Here is a 20,505-nt window from a genome sequence, read left to right as displayed (position 1 = left end):
TTTTCATTAACCTGTATGCAGACACCTGGCCAGGGCGTTCGGAAGTGCTAACTCTACCCGAAGATCCCGAGGCCTTAACGATACCCGTTGCACTCTTTCCCCTCCCCGAAGAGGTTCTCGCCAGCAATGTTCTTAGCAGAGTAACGTGTCCCTTAAGGAGGATCCGACAAGACCGCAGGCCTTCTTTTGCAATCAACCCCGAACGATGAAGGGCACCCCTCTTGAAGGCGCCATCTGCTCGGAAGGGCCGGGGAATGGCAGACTGAGTTTCAATAGGGAATCATGTACTGGACCAAACGGTCCAAGGAGCCGTGCCCCCGCGGGCCGAGCTCACGACAACCAAACAACATGTATTTATGCCAACCAATTAAAGAATATCTTTCAGCATCTCGTACTCCAAAAAAGAAAATTTTAGCATGCTCGCGGCAGGGGTCCCTCCACCGAATGCGTCCCAAAATACTCAGAAACTTAGCGTCAATAATTTGGCTCCCGTACGACCCCAGGGTCGGAATTCCGAGCTCATAAGGCCCCAATAAGGCAATTCCGAGCTCACAAATAACAGCCTTCGAGCCTAAGCAAACTCGATGACTCGGAGACTGTCGACAATCGCCATACACTAGAAAACCTGAGGCCGTAAGACCCCGAGCGGGCAGACTCGATCTAGCTAGATCTATTTTACACAGCAACAAAAACTGTAAGACCACAATAGGCATGACAAACTGTAAGACCTCAACAGACATGACAAACTATAAGACCTCAACAGGCATGAAAAATTTGTAAGACCTTACTACAAGCATAGAACTCAATCCCGAAGTATAGGCTATATGTCGCATTTGTAAGATTCCCGAAATGGCATACCCTCGGTGTAGACGCCTAAACTATCACTCAGGATCAAAAATGCCTTCGGCCAAACACATATGACTATGGTTAAAATGGCTGCACCAGCCAAATTAATGCGATTCGGGGACGCCCGACTGTCGCTAACAAAATTGTAGGCCACTACTTCGAATCTACTTCGAAAAGAACCGGTTAAAACAGGCTACCCTCAACAGGCAAACGAGCTTCGACCATGTCAACTCCAAATCACAAGGCTTTGAGCTACTCAGCCTACGAGCTAAAAACCTTTCGAGGTGCTCAAACATCGTCGCTAACGACTTGAAATCGAGGTTCTTCCCGAACCAACGGCGGGTCAGGCAAAATTATTTCAAAAAGCCCTTAACGAGAGGAAAATAAACCCTACAATATGCCCACAGGCAAAAGCGTAATAGCCATAGTCACCAGCCAAACGAGCCTCCGGGCCGCACACTAAAAGGTCGCAACGACCGACAGCGTAAGAGCCACTGTCGCCAGCTTGAAAATTGAAAACTTGAGGATTAAAATGAGCTCGAATCGTAACCCGATTCGGAGACTGAATCCAAAATAGTTAACCTCACATGCCTAAGGGCACAGCGTAAGTGCCATTGTCGCCAGCCAAACGAGCCTCAGGTCCACACACTTAAAAGGTCGCTTCGACCCAAGGCGTAAGAGCCATCATCATCCGCCCATGCAGGCACGAAAATACTTGAGGGTCAAATAAAGCTCGAGTCGCAATACGACTCGGAGACTGAACTCAAAAACAGTTAAAATACAAATGCCCAAGGTCAAGGCGTAAGAATCGTTGCCGTCTGCCTGTGCAGGCATAAGAGATCGAAGGTCAAGCAAGCTCGAGTCAAAGCCTGACTCGGAGACTAAAACTAAATAGCTGGGCAAAGCACAAAAGCTCTAACGCCTACTCGTGTTAAACATCGCACTTGACCAAACATGGAAGAGCCTCCGAGCCTGTCTAATGAGCTCCGGATCCATAGGGCTCCCACCAAATACCGAAACCAGCCCGCCTGGTCGAAAGCAATGCAGAAAGAGATACAAAAGAGATAAAGCTTCAAGTTTTCTTTTATTTACATACGAAAAAGGTGCGTTCTCCATATACAAACATGCTCTGCGAATGACAATTACAAAATGGTAAAATAGCAAAATCTATGCTCCGCTCCAGAAGATTATGGCCTACCAGCCCCAGCTTCGCTTTCCGTGTCGTCGGCAAGAAATGACCGAGCATCACGCTCATCCGCCCTCGCACGTGCTAACTCCTCCAAGAGAACGAAACCCCTGGCGCCGATCTCTTCGAGTGCCTCTCTTCAGGATCTACAACGAACATATTCCTCGATCCTCTTCTTACGATCGAGGGCCCACTTCAACTCGGCTTGGGCATCGGCATCATCCTTCAAATGAATTGCCATCTCCTGATCAGCCTTGGTCCGACTCAATGCTGCTTCAGCCTGAGCATCGACTATCTCAGCCCTGACCTTCGAGAGATCGGACTCGAGCTTCGCGATCATAGCTGCTTGAACTGAAGTATTGTCATGAGCTAAGCGGAGTTGGGCCTCGAAGGCAGGAGCCTTAGCCAAGGCGCCCCTCTCCTCTAAAGCTTGGCCCTGCACCTGAGCCCTCAGTTCGCCACAAGCATTCCTAACTCGGTCGGCTTCGCCCCTAAGATACTCCAAAGCCTCCGTCTTTTTCTGCAGCTAAGATAGGCAAAAGGATTAACCTTAAGGGTCAAAAGGGCGAAACGCATACTACAAAAGGTTACCTGCTCCACCAAATAGCTCTCGTAATTTGAGCTCCGGTACGCCTCATATTGCCAGTGCATCAACTCAACCTACTTCTCCTCGCTGAGGAGCTTAAGGGACTCACCCTCATCCAGAGCTTTCCGAAGCCTATCCCCATGATGGAGCAGCTCATACATGAGCCTATCAAAGGCCTGCAAAAGAAAAACTCAATAGAGAAAGGAAAGACGCGAAAGGCAGAAAGGCTATGCCGAAACTCACCGCAAAGTGAAGCCGGCGGACTTCCTCAAAGACCGAGCACACTTCTATCGGTACGGCCCCTTTAGCCCTGGAAGAACCAACCTCAGTCGAGGCATAGTTACTCGAAGGAACCACCATTTTGGAACCAAACACTTCGTGAACAGCAGGCTCGGGCAATGTCCTCTCCTTGAAGACACGGGCCTGTTTAGCCCCACTAAGAGCTCCATCGCACTACGGGTGCAAATCCCGTTTATCATTGTCATCCCTTAGCTTTGAGGCCGATGACTGCTCCCTCTCTCCGGAGGAACACAACCTCGCCTCAAGGAACCGCCCGACACCTGCAACGGCAAAGACGGTACAAAAGAAAGAGGAAAATGTCATCTCAAATATATGAAGACCAAGGTAAAAGCAACGTACGCGCATACCTTGGTATTTCGCTTCCCATTTATCACGGGACACAGCTCGCCACCTACGCTCATCGCAAGTCGAATGGGTTGCCAACCTACGAACCCAGCCGGGCAGATCGAGAACTTCACCTGGCATCTATGAAGTTGCTGCAAAAAAAAAGGAAACACAATTACTCAATTGGTTTTCGCTATATGCAAAATCTAAGAAAGCACGAGACACTCAACTCATGCGCGTAGTTCCATCCCTCGGGAAATGGCGTGAGCTCCACGGGGATAATGTCAGCCGCCCGAATCCAGACGAACCGACCGACCCACTCTTGATCCTCATCTTCCTCATCATCAAAGAGCGTGGACGAACGACACCGCAAGGTTAGCAGGCCTCGATGATGAAAGGGCTGGTACAGCCTGATGAGGTGGCTAAGCATGAATTCAAGCCCAGCCTTCTCCGCAAAGAAATCTCATCATCAGCTCTATTCGCCAAAATGATGAGTGTATCTACGCCAAAGTAACCCGGTACTTCAGGCAGAAGTCAAGCACGACCTTATCAAGGGGGCCCAATGCGAAATGGTATAGGTATACGTTCAAGAATCTATTAGCAGAATCCGTAATACTCTCACCCGGGGAAAGCACTTGCAGCGCTGTCCCCTCGCCCCATCCGCAGTATCTCCTCACCATCTCCAGATGTTCCTCTCTTATCAAAGACGTAGTCTTCAGAGTGAACTCCCGCAAATCCTGAACACTGGGAGTGGAACTCTCCCCTCCCTGCCGGGCCGGCCACGAAGTAGCTGCCATGGCTATGGTAGAATTGACAGACTAAAACATGGACGTACGCCAACACTTTTTGTGCCTGAAGAAATGAAGGACCTGATGCCAAGGCGGAAGAATAACTATCTAAAATAATGGGATCTTCCAAAGAATCAAGGGCCACCCCACACATATGTGGGAAATAGAAACGATTCGCCTATCCGGAGTAAGCCTAGGGAGGCCGACGGCCTCGGTACAGATCCTGGGGTGGTGCCCGACCTCGAGGACCTCCATCAACAAGAAATTAGGCTTCAAGGAGCCAACTACCTCATCTCCAGTCTCGAGGTGGTGCCTGACCTCGAGGACCTCCATCAACAAGAAATTAGGCTTCAAGGAGCCAATTGCATCATCTCCAGTCCCGAGGTGGTGCCTGACCTCGAGGACCTCCATAAAAAAGAAGTCAGGCTTTGAAAAGCCTTCAGCGCCGTCATATAGCTCGAGGCGGTACCCGACCTTATGGTTTTCCTTTCTAAAAAAGAGAAGTAAACACTTAAAACTTCACCCATGAAGACTCTAGGAGGGCTCAAAGCATCGCCTAAATATAGGCAACCCCTCAATAGAAGTCTATCCACTACGCTTTAAAAGGCTATCTACATCAAGTTCAAAGTAAATCCCCAGGTATCCAAAGCTGACCTTCGCTCAGGACACCATTCTCAAAAACTTCAAAACTCAGCGTACTATCTCCATGCAACTTGAAGGGCCCGACGGCCCGAATCTATTGGACCAATTCAGACTTGGTCTGAGGTATGACAATGGGCTCGAAAAAGAGCCATGTCAATCGAGAGAAGATCGGAAAGAATGCTCGCATCCGAGTTAGGTATTGGCGGTCAACAACAAAGGAAAACATTCAAAAGCCTCGAAGCCCACAAAACATACAATAATAGGGCAAGTATCAAGAACGGGAATCAAGGAAGTATCTTTATATTCATGAATATTCATGTACAACAACCCTCGAGGGGCCCTCTCATATGATTACAAAAGCCTACAGAGGATCTCTACACAAAAACGGAGAAGTAGAAAGATGTACATGTGATGAAAACCCGAGAACCTGGTCCATCCTCGAAGGTCCATCTCCGGCATCAGCCTCATTGGGCGTCGCCCCCTCGAGCTCGCATCCTTGAAGGCAATTCCTTCGACCTCCATCTCCTCTAGGTTACCAGCTCAATCCGCGGAAGGTCCCCGCCGAGGGAAAAGATGAAGAAGAGGAAACGGAGGGGATGCAGAGGAGGCAGATAAAAGAGACATGACCCGCCGAAGCCAAAGGTTGAAGATTCGGCGGGCCCCAGCCTCGACGGCCGGTAGTGCCACTTTATCCTTTGGGAAAGGAAAAACCCAAGGAATGAAGTGCCACACCAGGCCTGGGTAGGAGAGTGAGCACCGGTGCATAGTCCGAATGACTGTCTACAAAAGGGGAAAATCGATTCCCCGTCTATCATCGTCTCGGGCCAATGACAACAACAGCAGCAGACGCAGCAACAGGACGACATGGTCGTGCTCGACAAGGGGAAGCTCCGGTAAGAGGCTACAATACAGCCTACGGGAGTTTTGCCAAATGGCCTTGAGGCCCCAAGCCCCAAGCATGATGTGCAATGATAGAAGAAGATAATAAGAAGAAATGGGCGAATAGGCAGATGAAGGTATTTGGATGGAAAAATAACGCCAGAGCACCCCCATTTATAATGGGTAATGACACGGTCATTGAGGCTTTGGAAGACTGACCGGCGGACGCAATTACTGCGTTCATGAAGAACCGAATCGATGGCGGTACTTTCACCTTGGACACGGGAATCGACAGTGCATTGAATGATGTCAAATATACAAGTCCATGGGACATCCCAGTTGTCACAAAAGCTCGCACCACAGATTGCATCGTTGGTATGACGTCACCACAAGAAGCTCGTAGAATCAAGTGTCAGAATCATTTCCCATCGCTTCGTTCTGGGAAACGCGGAGACTATTGTATGCGGCGAAATTAGAGGGCTTAATTTCTTGCTATCAAGCCACTTCGGAAGAATGTCTCGAGGCCCCAAGGACGTGGAGTTACGGCTGAGTCCCCTCCCTCGGGGCTTGTCGAGGCCCGACTTAGAGAAGATGAAGATCGAGGCTAGAGCAAAGGGGGACGTTCCCAAGGCACACGGTTAAGTCTGACAGAGCCGGCCTACCCAGAGCCTATGTCGAAGCGTCACGTCTAGCCGTCTCATCTCCATGCTTTTACAATTAATGTATGTTGTACTATAATCGGATTCCCCTCCTATATAAAGGAACCCACACTATTTTGTAAGCGGCGGAGGTTGCTCCAACTATTCTCCACAAGATCAATAATATCTCTTTCTTTCTTCTCTCTAACTTACTCGCTCTTACTAGCTCGAGGCCACTTTTGGCATTGATTGCTTCATATTTGGCATAAAGAGCTTTCTTTAATTATATCCTAACTGTTATCCCTTCCCCGGTTGCCCCCGATAGCTTGAGATCGAGTCGGATATCGACCCCGAGGCCCCTCATCGACCGGTCCGAAGCCCGGGCGGCAAGCCCCTTGGTTTGGTTACTGCCCCGTTTTAACTTGCATCTCATCGTTAAACTTCATATTCTTAGCATCAACTTCTCTAACAACTAGCATAAAAATAGATCACGTATATTTAGAGTCCCATTTACAAATTTAATTGTTGTTACTATTTTCACGGTACCTAATTCTATTTGCTCAAATTGTACGTAACTATGGTCTATCATCCTCGAGGACCACATAAAATCTTCCTTGACTAAAAATAGAGTAAATTAATGTCGATGTCATAACTCAAACAAAAAGACAAAAGAAAAAAAAGAAAAAAAAAATCACCTCCACACTTCTTAACGTGGCTGCTCTTTTATCTCAAGTACCTCACACTTTCTCTTTATTATCCATTCTCTTCACTTTCCTCCAAAACTTTTTCCTTTCCCCTTTCGTGTACCTCAATGTAACCATAGAAAAATAAACAGACAAATCTACCACGTGTCTTGTCATCATTTGTTGAAAAAGTAAGCGTTACCACCAAAATTCAACAATTAAACTCTAAGATCAACAAATTAAAATGTAAGTACACGTAAAGTTTCATGTAACGACATGACGGGAGAGGGTGGACGTGAGAATTAGGGTAGATTTAGTCGGAGCGTTTTTTTTTTCCTTTCCATACCGGTTGTATTAATTAATATTAATATAATATATTTCTTACTCTTAAATTGCTATTATTATCTGTTATTTGATTGCTATATTTTACTTATGTCTTTTCAATATCTTTATGTTATTATTGTTTGTTGTCATTGTTTTTTTTCCATCTTTTCTTAAGCCTGAGTTCATCGGAAACAACCTATCTTTCCTCCTAAGGCATGAGTAAGGTCTATATACGTATTAAGACTCGCACTTATAGAATTTCACTGGATTTGTTACCGTTATTGTATCTCTTTTTTCTTCTTCTTTTAAATGCCAAGAGGGAACTCACTCTTGTATTCATTAGTTTATTATCAATAAAATTTAACTTTAAAAATTACAGATTAAATAAAAATATCTTCCTTATACTTGTATTTATTGATTGGACGTGAGAAAATTGAGTATGAATAACTCTTTTCCCCATTAGTCTTCCCATACTTCAGCTGCATCCTCACTGGAACCTTCACGCGTCTCGCAATTCAACCGTCCCCTTCACGTGATCAAGCAATCGTAGCCGTCGCCTCTGCATTCGCTGATTCGTTGCCACGTGTCCGACTTTACACGTGTCCTTTATTGAACGTTTCCTTTTAGATCTTTACATAACTATATTATAATCTTATCTGAATTTCTCGAGCTCTATAAATATTCCACTTTCTTCCTTCCTCTTTTTCAGTATCAACAATTTGCTTCTTCAAAGTGTACACAAAACAAAGCCCAAAAAACAACTTCATAAAATTTCTCACTCTTTTGGAAAAAAATTCAAAATTTTCTGAATATTATGGCGATGAGTATGCCACACCAGATCTGTGCCTTATCAGGAACACCGTTAACGGCGGAGACCGGCGGTGAAGTTCCGGCGAAGGGAAACACAACTGCATCAGCTGTATGGAGAACGCCGTTGACGAATCTAAGAGTATCGGTGCAGAAGACAGGAGCTGACGTGGACATGTTGTCGCCGACGCCATCTCCGCCGTTGAGTCCGCTGAAAGGAGGAATGCGGCCGGATTTATCTGTAGCGTGTCAAGCACTAATGGAAGCGCCGGCGGAAACGGCAGCGGAGAGAGAGCATAGGCTCGGGAATTCTCCGGAAAAAGGGAAAGGAGTGCCGGTGTTTGTTATGATGCCGTTGGACAGCGTGAAGATGGATCATACGGTGAATAGGAAGAAGGCGATGAACGCAAGTTTGCAGGCGTTGAAAAGCGCAGGAGTGGAAGGGATCATGATGGATGTGTGGTGGGGATTGGTGGAGAGAGACGCGCCGGGAGAGTACAATTGGGGCGGTTACGCTGAGCTATTGGAAATGGCGAAGAAGCATGGGCTCAAAGTCCAGGCTGTCATGTCGTTCCATCAATGTGGCGGAAACGTCGGTGATTCCTGCACGTACGTACATTCAGTCTTCAACTATTTTTTTTAATAATTATTTTATTAATTTGCAGTTGTTATATTTTAATTTGGTATGGTTCTCATATTACAATGGGGTTCAAAATCTAGATAAAGCTTATTAACTTTAAATAAACGAATAGGAGTAAGTAAATGGAATACTTATAGAAGATTCGGTAGGATCTGGAAAATGTGAAAAAGGGAAAAAGAAACTTTTGAAATTTTTTTCTTTACTTTAAGCGATTTTCGAAGCCTAAACTTGCTCAAGTATCCAGATAACCTTTATGGGAGATACCAGCTAGGCAGCAAAGGTTGTGGCGGGGTGGTAAAATATGGAGGTTTAGTGATAGACTTTTCGGTCTGAATCCGAATTAGTCAGGCAGAACCCAAAGCAGATATTGAAGACCAGGTGGAAAAAAAATCTTTTATTCCGATCAATTTGAAGAAAGTACAAATTGCATTGCATAAACTATTTAAAGAACCTCTACTTTACCTGAAAAGACAAGTGACTTAATATTAGGATGGAATCAACTTGAATAGAGTCAAATGGATATTGAAGAACTCATATAACAACCCGAACTAATTATGGAAGAAGTAGATAATGGATTGAATGTTACATGAACTAAACATAATTAATTATGTATATGATGCTGCTTAAAGGTAACAGGAAAGAAAATATGAATAATTCTGTTCCATTCATATATTTGTTTCCCTACTTTTTAATTGCTTTGGATTAAAGGGGAAGCTACCATATTACAAGGATGTAGTAAGCAAGTAAAACCATTTGAATTAGTTTTTTATCGCCTTTGGTATTGTCAAGATCCATGATATTTGATATTGGCAAAGCCCCTTCTAGTCACTGTGTTGATTGAATGTTTAAAACTTGTTGAGTTGTGTTAACTTGGTAATTTTTGAAACTTGAAGGCTCAAAATCATCCCTGAAATAAAGGATACTTGGGCAATTTAGGAAGAGCTGTAAACAAGATATAGTCCCACTAAAATGTCATGCTTTTAGTTGTCCTTGTTTTCTGGCGTGCTTAATGGTAGACTTTAAAATTTCAGGATCCCTCTTCCTAGGTGGGTTGTTGAGGAGATGGAGAAGGACCCAGACCTTGCATACACAGATCAGTGGGGAAGGAGGAATTATGAGTATGTATCGCTCGGTTGTGACACACTTCCAGTTCTTAAAGGGAGGAGTCCTGTCCAATGTTATTCTGATTTCATGAGAGGGTTTAGAGATAGATTTGAGAACCTGCTAGGGGACACCATTATGGTAAGTTTTATGCTTTTCCAACCTTATGTTATGCTGCATGATATTGCTGATCAAAAAATAGAAAAGCTCAAACATTTTTCCAATGACTTGTGGTATGTAGGAAATTCAAGTTGGAATGGGTCCGGCTGGAGAGCTCCGTTACCCATCCTACCCTGAACAAGACGGAACATGGAAATTCCCTGGAATTGGGGCTTTTCAGTGTTATGACAAGGTATAAGCCAAGTTCTTTTTTCATTTTTCTTTTGCTGTGTTTTAGTGACTTAACTCCATTATCACCGATGATTTATTCTGATAAATTGTTCGTTTGGCAGTACATGATCAGCAGCTTAAAGGCTGCAGCAGAAGCTTTTGGCAAGCCTGAATGGGGACACACAGGTCCAACAGACGCTGGTCACTACAACAATTGGCCAGAGGACACCAACTTTTTCAGGAAGGAAGGTGGTGGCTGGGATGGTGAATATGGGGAATTCTTCCTCACTTGGTATTCTCAAATGCTTTTGAACCATGGTGAGAGGATATTGCAATCAGCCAAGGCAATATTCCATGACAAGGGCGTTAAGATTTCAGTTAAGATCGCAGGCATTCACTGGCACTATGGAACAAGGTCCCATGCCCCTGAGCTCACGGCTGGGTACTACAACACCCGTTTCCGTGATGGTTACCTTCCCATTGCCCAGATGCTTGCCCGCCACGGTGCAATTTTCAACTTCACATGTGTTGAGATGCGAGACCATGAGCAGCCACAAGATGCGCAATGTGCACCCGAAAAGTTGGTTAGGCAAGTGGCGTTAGCAACTCAGGAAGCTCAAGTTCCACTTGCTGGGGAGAATGCATTGCCACGATATGACGACTATGCACATGAACAGATCCTTCAAGCATCCTCATTGAATATCGATGATCAATCAAGTGACAGAGAGATGTGTGCATTTACTTATTTGAGGATGAATCCAGACCTGTTCCATCCTGATAATTGGAGGCGATTCGTCGCTTTTGTGAAGAAAATGAAAGAAGGAAAGGACGCGCACCGCTGTCAGGAACAACTAGAGCAAGAGGCAGAACATTTTGTGCATATAACTCAGCCTTTAGTGCAAGAAGCTGCAGTGGCCCTCATGCACTAAACAAATCTCGGCTGTAAACTTGTGCAAAATGGATGCGAAATACCTTGTAGCATGCAGTTTTTCAGCATGTTACCGGGATCTTATCTTCTCGTTCTATTTATGTTGTAAAACATATTATCGTGTAATTTTTTCAACTTAGATATGTCTTAATGATATGATACATAATTCAGTAGTAACTCCAACTCTTGATTCTCAGATAGTCCTGTTGTATATTCTTAATTTTCAGAGTAGTAAATATAACTCAACTCATGTTTCTCGGACAGTACTGCTAAAACCTTCCCCATCTACTTCTTCTCTATCCTGTCCCTTTCTCTCATTTTCCATGAGGATTGAGGAGATCGGTTTAGTGGTCCATCGCAAAAGATCCCAACTAAACTACAGGAGACTTTTGCTATGTCATTTTCTTCTATTAAAATAGTTACTAAATTATTTCCTAGCTTGAGCATGGCAACTTTTTTATGTCAACCCCGTGGCGGAGCCACTCATTGGCAAAGGGAATCAATTGACACCTATTAGTCCGAAAAGTACACTGCACGTTTCATTGCAAGCTTAGTTATTTATATTTTAACTCCAGTTATTTAAAGTCCTGAATGGACAACCCATTCATTGGAGCACATGATATGTGCACAAACTCCAAAACTATTTTGGATTTGGCAGGAAGTAGTGGCAATCACCGAAGGCTATTAGGTTTTTATGTGCTCGTGAGCAGGGGCGGAATTAGAGCGACGAAAACGAGTTCGGCCCAACCTAATATCTTTGGCTCAAATTTTATATTTATTTTTAAAAGATTACTGAATATACAAATTATTAATTTAGAACATAATCATTTAAAATAATTAAACTTGTAAACCCATAAGCCTGGAGTGCTGACTCCGCCTATGGAGGTCTCCTTCCCTTGGTAACTTCTCGATTGTTGTTCACTTGGTGATATGTCGGGTTGGTGTTTAGTAGGGCCAGAAATTTTGGCTGTAACGAAATTAAAGTTTAACACGAGTTGTACCCGTTCTTTTCCCAGTTCGAAGTTTGTTACTCTCGTGTCTAAGTTTAGTGGCCAGGAACTGTCATAAAAGAGTGTACCATACGCATATTCGTTCTAACATACAGACAAAATTAGTACAAATGCCGACTTTTAGTTTCATTTCACATGGCTCTCATGCACAAACTTAACTCCTCAACTACATGACTTGAAGATCCGTAGAAGTTAATTAAGCATAATGAGGTTTTCTTTTTCTTGGTAACTGCTATACCTTTTTTATTTTTCATCCGATGTTGCATTAAAGTCTTGATTAGTTTGAATTCGCGTTACATAAAAAATATTAAAGGGGAAGCGCTCTCTATCAATATTTTTTCCCTTCCAAGGCTCGCAGACCTCTAATTAAAAATTAAGACTGAAAGATTATATCCATCACGGCAATCGTTAACTGTAATAACTGCTATACAGTTTCAACGCTCCTTATAATTATTATTTTGAACTTTTTTCGGGTAAAAAGAAAACCTCATATGAGAATTTAAACCTTACACCTGTACCACGTAAAGTTGTTCTTCCAGAATTCTCCTTATAGCTCTAGTTGTTTCTGTCTCTTTATCTAATTTAGTTTGCCAATATGTCAACCACAAAAAAGTTGGAGGAGTACTCTAGACTTTAAGTACCATCACGAATAAAGCCAGAAAGAAATGCGGATATAATTATTTTGGAAAAAATTACTGGTATTTATATATCTTTAATCATTATTATGTGAAAAAATCTTATTAGTTTTTTCCATTGATAATTGGATGGTTTTTAACATGTCCCTCCTTTATAGGAACTACAACGTAATAATTTCTCCTCTGTCAATAATATATGCGAGATACTTATTTTTTGTACATTAGTATGTGCATTACATTTAGAATACAGTTTTCAAAAGCAAGCAAATATAATTATTTTTTGAAAAGTTACTGGTAATTTCTAATATTACTTTATTTTAATGTGTATAATTAAGATAACAGTCATCTGCTACAAAGTTGATTTTGAGTATCTCATTGTTGCACACAACAAATTCCATAAGTCTCTTGTGAATTCCGATGATATATATATATATATCCTGGCATTAGTCTAATATGTCAATTCATGTTTTGGTTGGGCGAGTTGAAATTGTTCGTTTGTACAACTAATGAATAATTGTTTTTACCATATAGTTTTCACTATACTAATATTCTAATGACGCCTTCCATGTGTTTTGTATTTTTTGTAGGTTATGGCACTATATTAATCCAAACAAATATTATGGGCTAATATTATTGGATTAATTATATAATTTAAATAAGTCCAAATTTATTGGGCTGGCTCACTTAATTGGGCTACAAATAATGAGCCCATTTTATTAGGCCCAAGATATCATCTTCCTAGAGGCCCATTTTGCTGTCACGTGTCATATGACATGGCACGCCAAGTCAAGCGAAAGAGCCAATAGGATCATGCCACGTCTCAAAATGACAAGGCATGCCAAGTCACATTAAAAGGCTAATGAAATCACGCCACGTGTGCAAGTGACATGTTCTGGCCAATCAAATGCAGCCATGTCACACTTCAATTTGATTGGTCGGAAAAAGTTTGTTCTTATCATAATTCTTCCCTCCCACAACTATAAATAGGGGTCTTCATAACTCAAAAAGACACCAGAAGTTATAACAAGAAGCAAGAGATAGCTCGTGGATCAAACACCGCAAATTTCTCTACAAGTTTCAAGCTTCAAGTTCAAGTTCAAGAAATCAAGTTCAAGCTCAAAAACGAAGAACAAATCAAGGTCAAGTTCAAGCAATCAAGCTCAAGAACAAGATCATCGTTCGTGGCAACAAACATAGATTCAAGATCAAGCTCAAAGGCCCTTGAATTTACAATTGGAAAGAAGAATCAAAGGATTTATAGAGATTGTAACACTCAATTTCTGAAATAAAATACTACGATTGTTGCGATATTTTCAGTCTTGATTTTATTTTCTCTATGCAATTTATTGTCTACAAATTCTGGCACGCCCAGTGGGACCAGTTCTGCGCTTCATCTCTTCCTCCTGCAAATCGAAAACTGCAAGTTTCAAGATTATCTATTGTGATGGTCGGGTACTTCAAGTCACGTCTTCAAGTTTCAGCAAGCCTACACCCCGATAAACCTTGAAATAGGGTCATTTGTAAACATCGAAATTTTAATGGATCAAGCTAAATCCAAAATTCAAGATACTACAAGACAGACTCTTGAAATTCTAGGAGTCTATCAGGGTTGCTTGGAGGTTACTCTACCAAAACCCTAACTTGGGGCTACTCTAGCCTAGCCCTGACTCACTCCTATAAAAAGGGTTACATAATCCCTTAAATAAACATCTCAAAAAATGGAGATCGTCTCAAAATCCCATAAACTCTTGAGATATTCACAAAGAGATCAAAACATGGCCGAATACTTCTTGACAATCAAATAATTCAAGAAGCTGGAGATCAAATACATCCCCAGGAGGTCTGCATCATCCTACATTCGAGAAATACGTTGGTTAAACACTCGAATCACAGAGAACGATCTAGAGAAGAATTAAGAGAACAAATAGAATTGTACCCGCATCATTTTATCAATAACATTATGTTTCTTCATAGTTATATTGTGGTTGCAATTTATTATGTATCACAAATAATTTGTTGCAAACAGTAACATCTAAGTTTGAGTCACACTAACACCAAATCAAATTAAAAGGTTTCTGTCCAAGTATCAATATTAACATCAGTTCGGAATTTGCTATTTTGTTAATAAATCAACTTATTTATGTACCAGTGCCTATTAATTCTAATCTTAGAATTTTCATTCTATGATTCTTGATTTACTATATTTTTCAGAGTTTATTCCTTTTAACTAACACCTTCCTACATATAAGGGGCTCTGATTAAACTTGTGGTTCGAGATTTGTTTTTACTGTGCAAGCAATTAATGAGTATTAGATCTTGTGGCACACTCGATGTAAGTGCATAATTTTACTTTTTTTTAAAGATAAATTAATGCTATATTTAGAGTCATTGTATAAGTTCCTTTACAAGAGGTTGTGAGTTCGAGTCTCCCCAAGAGCAAAGTGGGAAGTTCTTGGAGGGAAGGATGCCGGGGGTCTATTTGGAAACAGCCTCTCTATCCCAGGGTAGAGATAAGGTCTGCGTACACACTACCCTCCCTAATCCCTACTAAGTAGGATTATACTGGGTGGTTGAAGTTCCTTTTCTAATTTTTACACTAAGTTAACCACAGGAAACCCAGTCAAAAGCAGAAAAACATGGATCATCAATCAACTAAACCAATAGTCTCTCTATAAATAGGTCCAATTAACCTATAAGTTATTCAACAAATATCTACCAAGCTCAAATTAAAAGTAAAGTTTTCAAATATCTATTTATTTTTTCTGGAAAAAATTCCTTCAGATCAATAATCAAAATGTCAAGTGCTCAACAAGCCGGTGAGTCCCACGGTCAAGCTCAGGTAATACTTCATACTACATGCAATTAATAGTCGTTACAAATAAAAATTGTTTTTTGACTACCTAGACTTATAGCCCAGTAGAATCATTAGTAATTATATTACACTGTGTATATAAATAAATTTTTGTGAATATATATATATATATATATATAGAGTGTATACAGGTGTATTTTTCGAATTTTCTTAATGAAATCATGTCTGTCTAACGCAATATGTGTATGTTTCATTCTCGTTGTCCCTTGTCCCTTTCATTCTTTTTGATCTCCTATGAATATAAATAAATAAAAAGCTTTGGCAAAATCCTTTATAATTGTGGAATACGTATTATATACTTTTAGGTTCATGATCTCTTCTTGTTCTCTACTGCATCTTTTACATTATTGTAATTGATGAAAAACTAGGCCAAGACAGAGCAAATGGCAGATTCAGCCAAGAGTACAGCACATTCAATGGTTGACAAGGCTGAAAATGCTACCCAAAGTGCTCATGAATCAGCTCAACAAAACAAAGACCAGAATCCTGGATTCCTTCAGCAGGTAATTTATCTATGAGAAATCTATATTTTAGCTGCTAATTTGGTATATCACAAGTTTTCTCCAGTAATAGGGCACCTCGTAGATCAATCGGTAGGTTGAAGGTTCAGGTCACGTAAACTAAAGTAAAGGATAAGGAACTCAGTCAGTCACTTTGGATGACACAAGAACTTACTCATAGAAGAATTTTACACAGTCAAGTCACGTAGAATATAATTACAAATAACTAATTACCATAAAATTGGGATAAGTAAGATTTCCTTACTATAACGGATTAAAATACACGGATAGTGCAGTGTAGAAATACTTTAAACTGTTAGTATATACATGAGTTAAATCCTTAAAAAAACTATTAATATACTCAAAAGCTTCTAGTTCCTTTTTTTTTTAAATAAAAAAAACTCATAACATATCACAAGTTATTTTTCTTTGTTGTATTTAATTTAGACTGGAGAACAAATGATTCACATGGCTCAAGGTGCAGTTGATGGAGTGAAGAACACTCTTGGAATTGGATCAGACAAAAAGTGAAAAGAGAGAGAGAACTGAAACACCATTATATTCTCATTTCATCTTTGCTTTCATTTTTTGCATCTCTTTTAAGTGTTTCCCTATGCTTTTATTAAGCATAAGTGAAAACCTTAGTAATTTGTGATTTATTTTTGGTTAGGGTTTCGAATTCCACGCACCTCATTGGTGTTAGTGAACTTGTTTTATTGATTGAGATTTCTCATCATCACTATGGAATAAGAAAGTTTCTTTGGTTTAGCAAATTCATATGTTGTTGCTTTAACTTTTAGTCCCACTATGCAAGTATATATTTGTGACGACACAAAAGGTCATCACCTGTTTTTAAAATGAATTTTGCGTTCCGAGACCTTAAAAACCTTTTTCTGTCTCACATCGATTTGTGTGTGCAATTCGGGCGCGTAGCCGGAAAGCTATTATGTGAAAATGTTGAAATTTTGATTTAAAATGTATTTAAGTTGACTTCGGTCAACATTTTGGGTAAATAGACCCAGACCCATGATTTGACAGTCCCGGAGGGTCTGTGAAAAAATATGGGACTTGGGCGTATGCCCGGAATCAAATTCCGAGGTCCCAAGCCCGAGAAATGAATTTTTAAAGAAAATTATTTTTTGGAAATTTCTATGAGTTTTGGAAATGAAATGCATTTAGAATTCGATGGTATCGGACCCGTATTTTGGTTCCGGCGCCCGGTACATGTCTTATATGTGATTTAAGATAAGTCTATGAAATTTGGTAAGAAACGGACTTGAAACGATGTGAATCGGGTCATATTTGAGAAAAATGGAAATTTTGAAGTTCTTGAGAAATTTCATGGTTTTGATATTAAATTCATAGTTGTTGATGTTATTTTAGCGATTTGAATGCACGAGCGAGTCCGTATGATGTTTTTAGGTTGGTGTGCATGGTTGGTTTGGAGCCCCGAGGGTTCGGTGAGTTTTGGATAGGCCACGGAGTGGAATTTTGACTTAGGATGTTGCAGATTTTGAACTGATGTATTGCAGGCCTGCAGGCTTGCGAAGCCTGGCTCACAAATGCAAAGGCCTCATCGCAAATGCGATCAAAGGCCCAGGCCAACTACCTTGCAATTGCGATGCCTCCCCTCCTAGCCAGTAGTCGCAAATGTGATCCTTTGTTTGTATTTTCCAACTCGCAAATGCGAGAACCCCCTTCGCAAATGCGAACCTAACAGAGGTCGGGGTTCGCAATTGCGATCCCTATTCGCAATTCTCATACCTGCAACATGCAATTTTTATACTTAGCCTAAAATCAACCATTTTTCACATCCTTTCAAAACACAAACTCCCTAAGGCGATTTTTCAAGAACAACTCTTCTTCCAAATCGATTGTAAGTCAATTTTAACTCGTTTTCTTCAATCATTAACATCTTTTAGCATGATTTCAACCCAAAATCAATGATTTTCATGGGGGAAATTGGATGTTTTGGGTAGAACCTAGGTTTTTCAAAAATTGGGGATTTGGACCTCGATTTGAGGTCCGATTTCAAAATAAATTACATATTTGGGTTCGTAGGGGAATGGGTAATCGGGTTTTGGTTCGAACCTCGGGTTTTGACCATGTGGGCCCGAGGGCGATTGTTTTTTGACTCTTTGGGTAAAACTTTGGAAAACTCATTTTTATATATTGGGGTTGATTCATTTAGCGTTTAATGTAATTAAGTAACTTGAGGCTAGATACGAGCGAATTGGTAGTGGAATCAAGGGGTAAAGAAATAATTGAAATGTGAATTGTGTTCGTGGCATCGAGGTAAGTGTTTGGTCTAACCTTAGCTTGAGGGATTAGGATTTGTGTCCTATTTGCTACTTGTTTTTTGTGGAGTACGGCGTATAGTCATGGTGACGAGTATCTATACGTTGGTGTCGAGCATGACCGTGAGTCTTAAATTGTGATTTATTGTGTTCCTGAATAATACTACGGATGCTTAAGTTGATGATTCTCTGAATTGAGCAAGGATTATGGTTATTCTCGTGGAAATTACTTATGACTGAGTATTGGTGTTAGCTAAGGTAGATAGGTGTTGGAACAAGTTTGGTTATAGCTATTTCTCCCTTACCGGGACTCTTGTTGTGATTGTTGTTGATGGTATATGTGGATCGGGTTGCACGCCGCAACAATATTATATGTGGAATGGGTTGCACACCGCAACGATATTATATGTGGATCGGGTTGCACGTCGCAACAATATTATATGTGATCGGGTTGCACGCCGCAACAATATTATATACGGATCGGGTTGCACGCCGCAACAGTAATAAATAATATGGATCGAGTTGCACGCTGCAACAGTATTGATATATATTGGGATCGGGTTGTGCGCCGCAACAATTGTTGATACAAAGTGTTTACAGATTGGATATAAGTTTCTTATTGTTTTGCCGTGAATTCTAAGTTTTCCTTATGCCGTTACTCTTGATTTACTATTGATATTGATACATCCCCGCAGCATGTACCCCCCTCCCATCTTTACTTGTTTATTTCTGTTTTTATTTTCTGTTGTTTGTTATATAACTGCACAGGTTCATTTGGTAGTCTGGTCCTAGCCTCGTCACTACTTCGTCGAGGTTAGGCTAAGCACTTACCAGCGCATGGGGTCGGTTGTGTTGATACTATACTTTGCACTATGTGCAGATCCCGGAGCAGCTCTTGGACCATAGCATTTGGGTGGCTACCTTCAGTCCACGTGGAGATCAAAGGTAGACCTGCAGGCGTCCGCAGGCCCTGACATCTCCTCTATCCTTTATTTCCTGTTTCATTTCTTTGATTCGAAAAGAGTGTATCTTTATTTTCAGACTTTGTATTTAGAACTCTTAGATCATCTGTGGTAATGTGACACCAGTTCTGGGTGATTAAGGCTTAAAGAGTTGTATTAGATTCATATTTCAGATATTTTACTACATTTCTTCCGCTTAATGAAATTTTCGTTGTTTTTTACATTATTGCTTTATAAATGCTAAAAGGGTAAAAAAAATAGATAAAGGTAATTTGTTCAATAATTAGCTTGCCTAGCTCACATTAGTAGGTCCCATCACGACTCCCGAGGATGGGAAATCCGGGTTGTGACAAGTTGGTATCAGAGCTCTAGGTTACATGGGTCTCACAGTTCACAGACAAGCTTAGTAGAGTCTGAGGGATCGGTACGGAGACGTGTGTATTTATCCCCCAAAGGCTACAATGTTAGGAAAAACTTCACATTTATTCCTTCATGTCGTGCGGTTTGGTTTCTTAATGCTGATTGAATTTCTACTCTGTTCTTTCGCAGATGGCGAGAACAAGTTCTTCCTCATCCACTGCCCAATAGCCCGAGCCCCCAGCAGCAACTCCCACGAGGGGTAGAGGGCGAGGCCGAGGAAGGGGCAGAGCTCAGCCTAGAGAAACAACACTAGTGGCGGAGCCTCAGGTTGACTTTGATGATGAGATTCCGGCCCCAGCAGTTCCGATAGGCCCAGCTCAGGTCCTAGAGGGGTTTATTGCTACCCCAGTACTCCAGGATGCTCTGGTCCGTCTAGTGGGCCTTATGGAGAGTATTACCCGGGCAGGCTTGCTTCCTGTAGCACCAGCCGTCTCTCAGGCTGGAGGAGGAGCCCAAACTCCTGCTACTCGCACTCCGGAGCAGGTAACTCCCCAGTTTCAGACTCCAGCAGTTTATCCAGTTGGAGCAGTTCAGCCGGGTGTGGTAGCTCAGACCAGTGATGGAGCAGCTATGTCTGCTGATGCTTTGTGGAGATTGGACAAGTTCACCAAGCTCTTCACTACTACCTTCAGCGGTGCATCTTCTGAGGATACCCAGGATTATCTAGACAGCTGTCATGAGGTTCTTAGGAACATGGGGATAGTTGAGACAAATGGAGTCAATTTTGCTACCTTTCGCTTGTCGGGATCCTCCAAGACTTGGTGGAGAGACTATTGTTTGGCTAGACCAGCCGGATCACCAGCCTTG

The 20,505-nt window shown here is 41.6% G+C and overlaps 2 protein-coding genes across 3 annotated transcripts; both read left to right on the top strand.

Annotated features, from left to right (window-relative positions):
• The first annotated feature begins 7,672 nt into the window (after nt 1–7,672).
• Nucleotides 7,673–11,179, top strand: LOC107832261 (beta-amylase 1, chloroplastic). The gene is made up of 4 exons (XM_016660106.2): nt 7,673–8,612; nt 9,675–9,885; nt 9,986–10,096; nt 10,197–11,179. The coding sequence occupies exons 1-4, from the start codon at nt 8,011–8,013 to the stop codon at nt 11,001–11,003; spliced, it is 1,731 nt and encodes a 576-aa protein (XP_016515592.1). The 5' UTR covers nt 7,673–8,010; the 3' UTR covers nt 11,004–11,179.
• Nucleotides 11,180–15,328: 4,149 nt separating this feature from the next.
• LOC107832171 (uncharacterized) lies at nt 15,329–19,483 on the top strand. 2 transcript variants are annotated; one of them, XM_075257028.1, is made up of 3 exons: nt 15,329–15,486; nt 15,888–16,022; nt 19,197–19,483. In XM_075257028.1, the coding sequence occupies exons 1-3, from the start codon at nt 15,442–15,444 to the stop codon at nt 19,263–19,265; spliced, it is 249 nt and encodes an 82-aa protein (XP_075113129.1). In that variant the 5' UTR covers nt 15,329–15,441; the 3' UTR covers nt 19,266–19,483. The 2 variants fall into 2 exon arrangements, with proteins under 2 accessions (XP_075113129.1, XP_016515502.1); XM_016660016.2 differs by lacking the exon at nt 19,197–19,483 and adding an exon at nt 16,467–16,792.
• Nucleotides 19,484–20,505: the final 1,022 nt, after the last annotated feature.

The sequence above is a fragment of the Nicotiana tabacum genome, chromosome 7, assembly GCF_000715075.1.
Source record: "Nicotiana tabacum cultivar K326 chromosome 7, ASM71507v2, whole genome shotgun sequence".
In the NCBI taxonomy this organism is placed as follows: domain Eukaryota; kingdom Viridiplantae; phylum Streptophyta; class Magnoliopsida; order Solanales; family Solanaceae; genus Nicotiana; species Nicotiana tabacum.
Note: the sequence above shows the minus strand (reverse complement) of the source record. Positions and strands in the feature narration are given on the sequence as shown.

Coding starts and splice junctions, on each gene's coding strand:
- LOC107832171 (XM_016660016.2), top strand. CDS start 15,442: ATGTCAAGTGCTCAACAAGCCGGTGAGTCCCACGGTCAAGCTCAG. Junction 15,487..15,887: donor AGTCCCACGGTCAAGCTCAG/GTAATACTTCAT, acceptor ATGAAAAACTAG/GCCAAGACAGAGCAAATGGC. Junction 16,023..16,466: donor ATCCTGGATTCCTTCAGCAG/GTAATTTATCTA, acceptor TATTTAATTTAG/ACTGGAGAACAAATGATTCA.
- LOC107832261 (XM_016660106.2), top strand. CDS start 8,011: ATGGCGATGAGTATGCCACACCAGATCTGTGCCTTATCAGGAACACCG. Junction 9,886..9,985: donor TGCTAGGGGACACCATTATG/GTAAGTTTTATG, acceptor TGTGGTATGTAG/GAAATTCAAGTTGGAATGGG. Junction 10,097..10,196: donor CTTTTCAGTGTTATGACAAG/GTATAAGCCAAG, acceptor TTCGTTTGGCAG/TACATGATCAGCAGCTTAAA.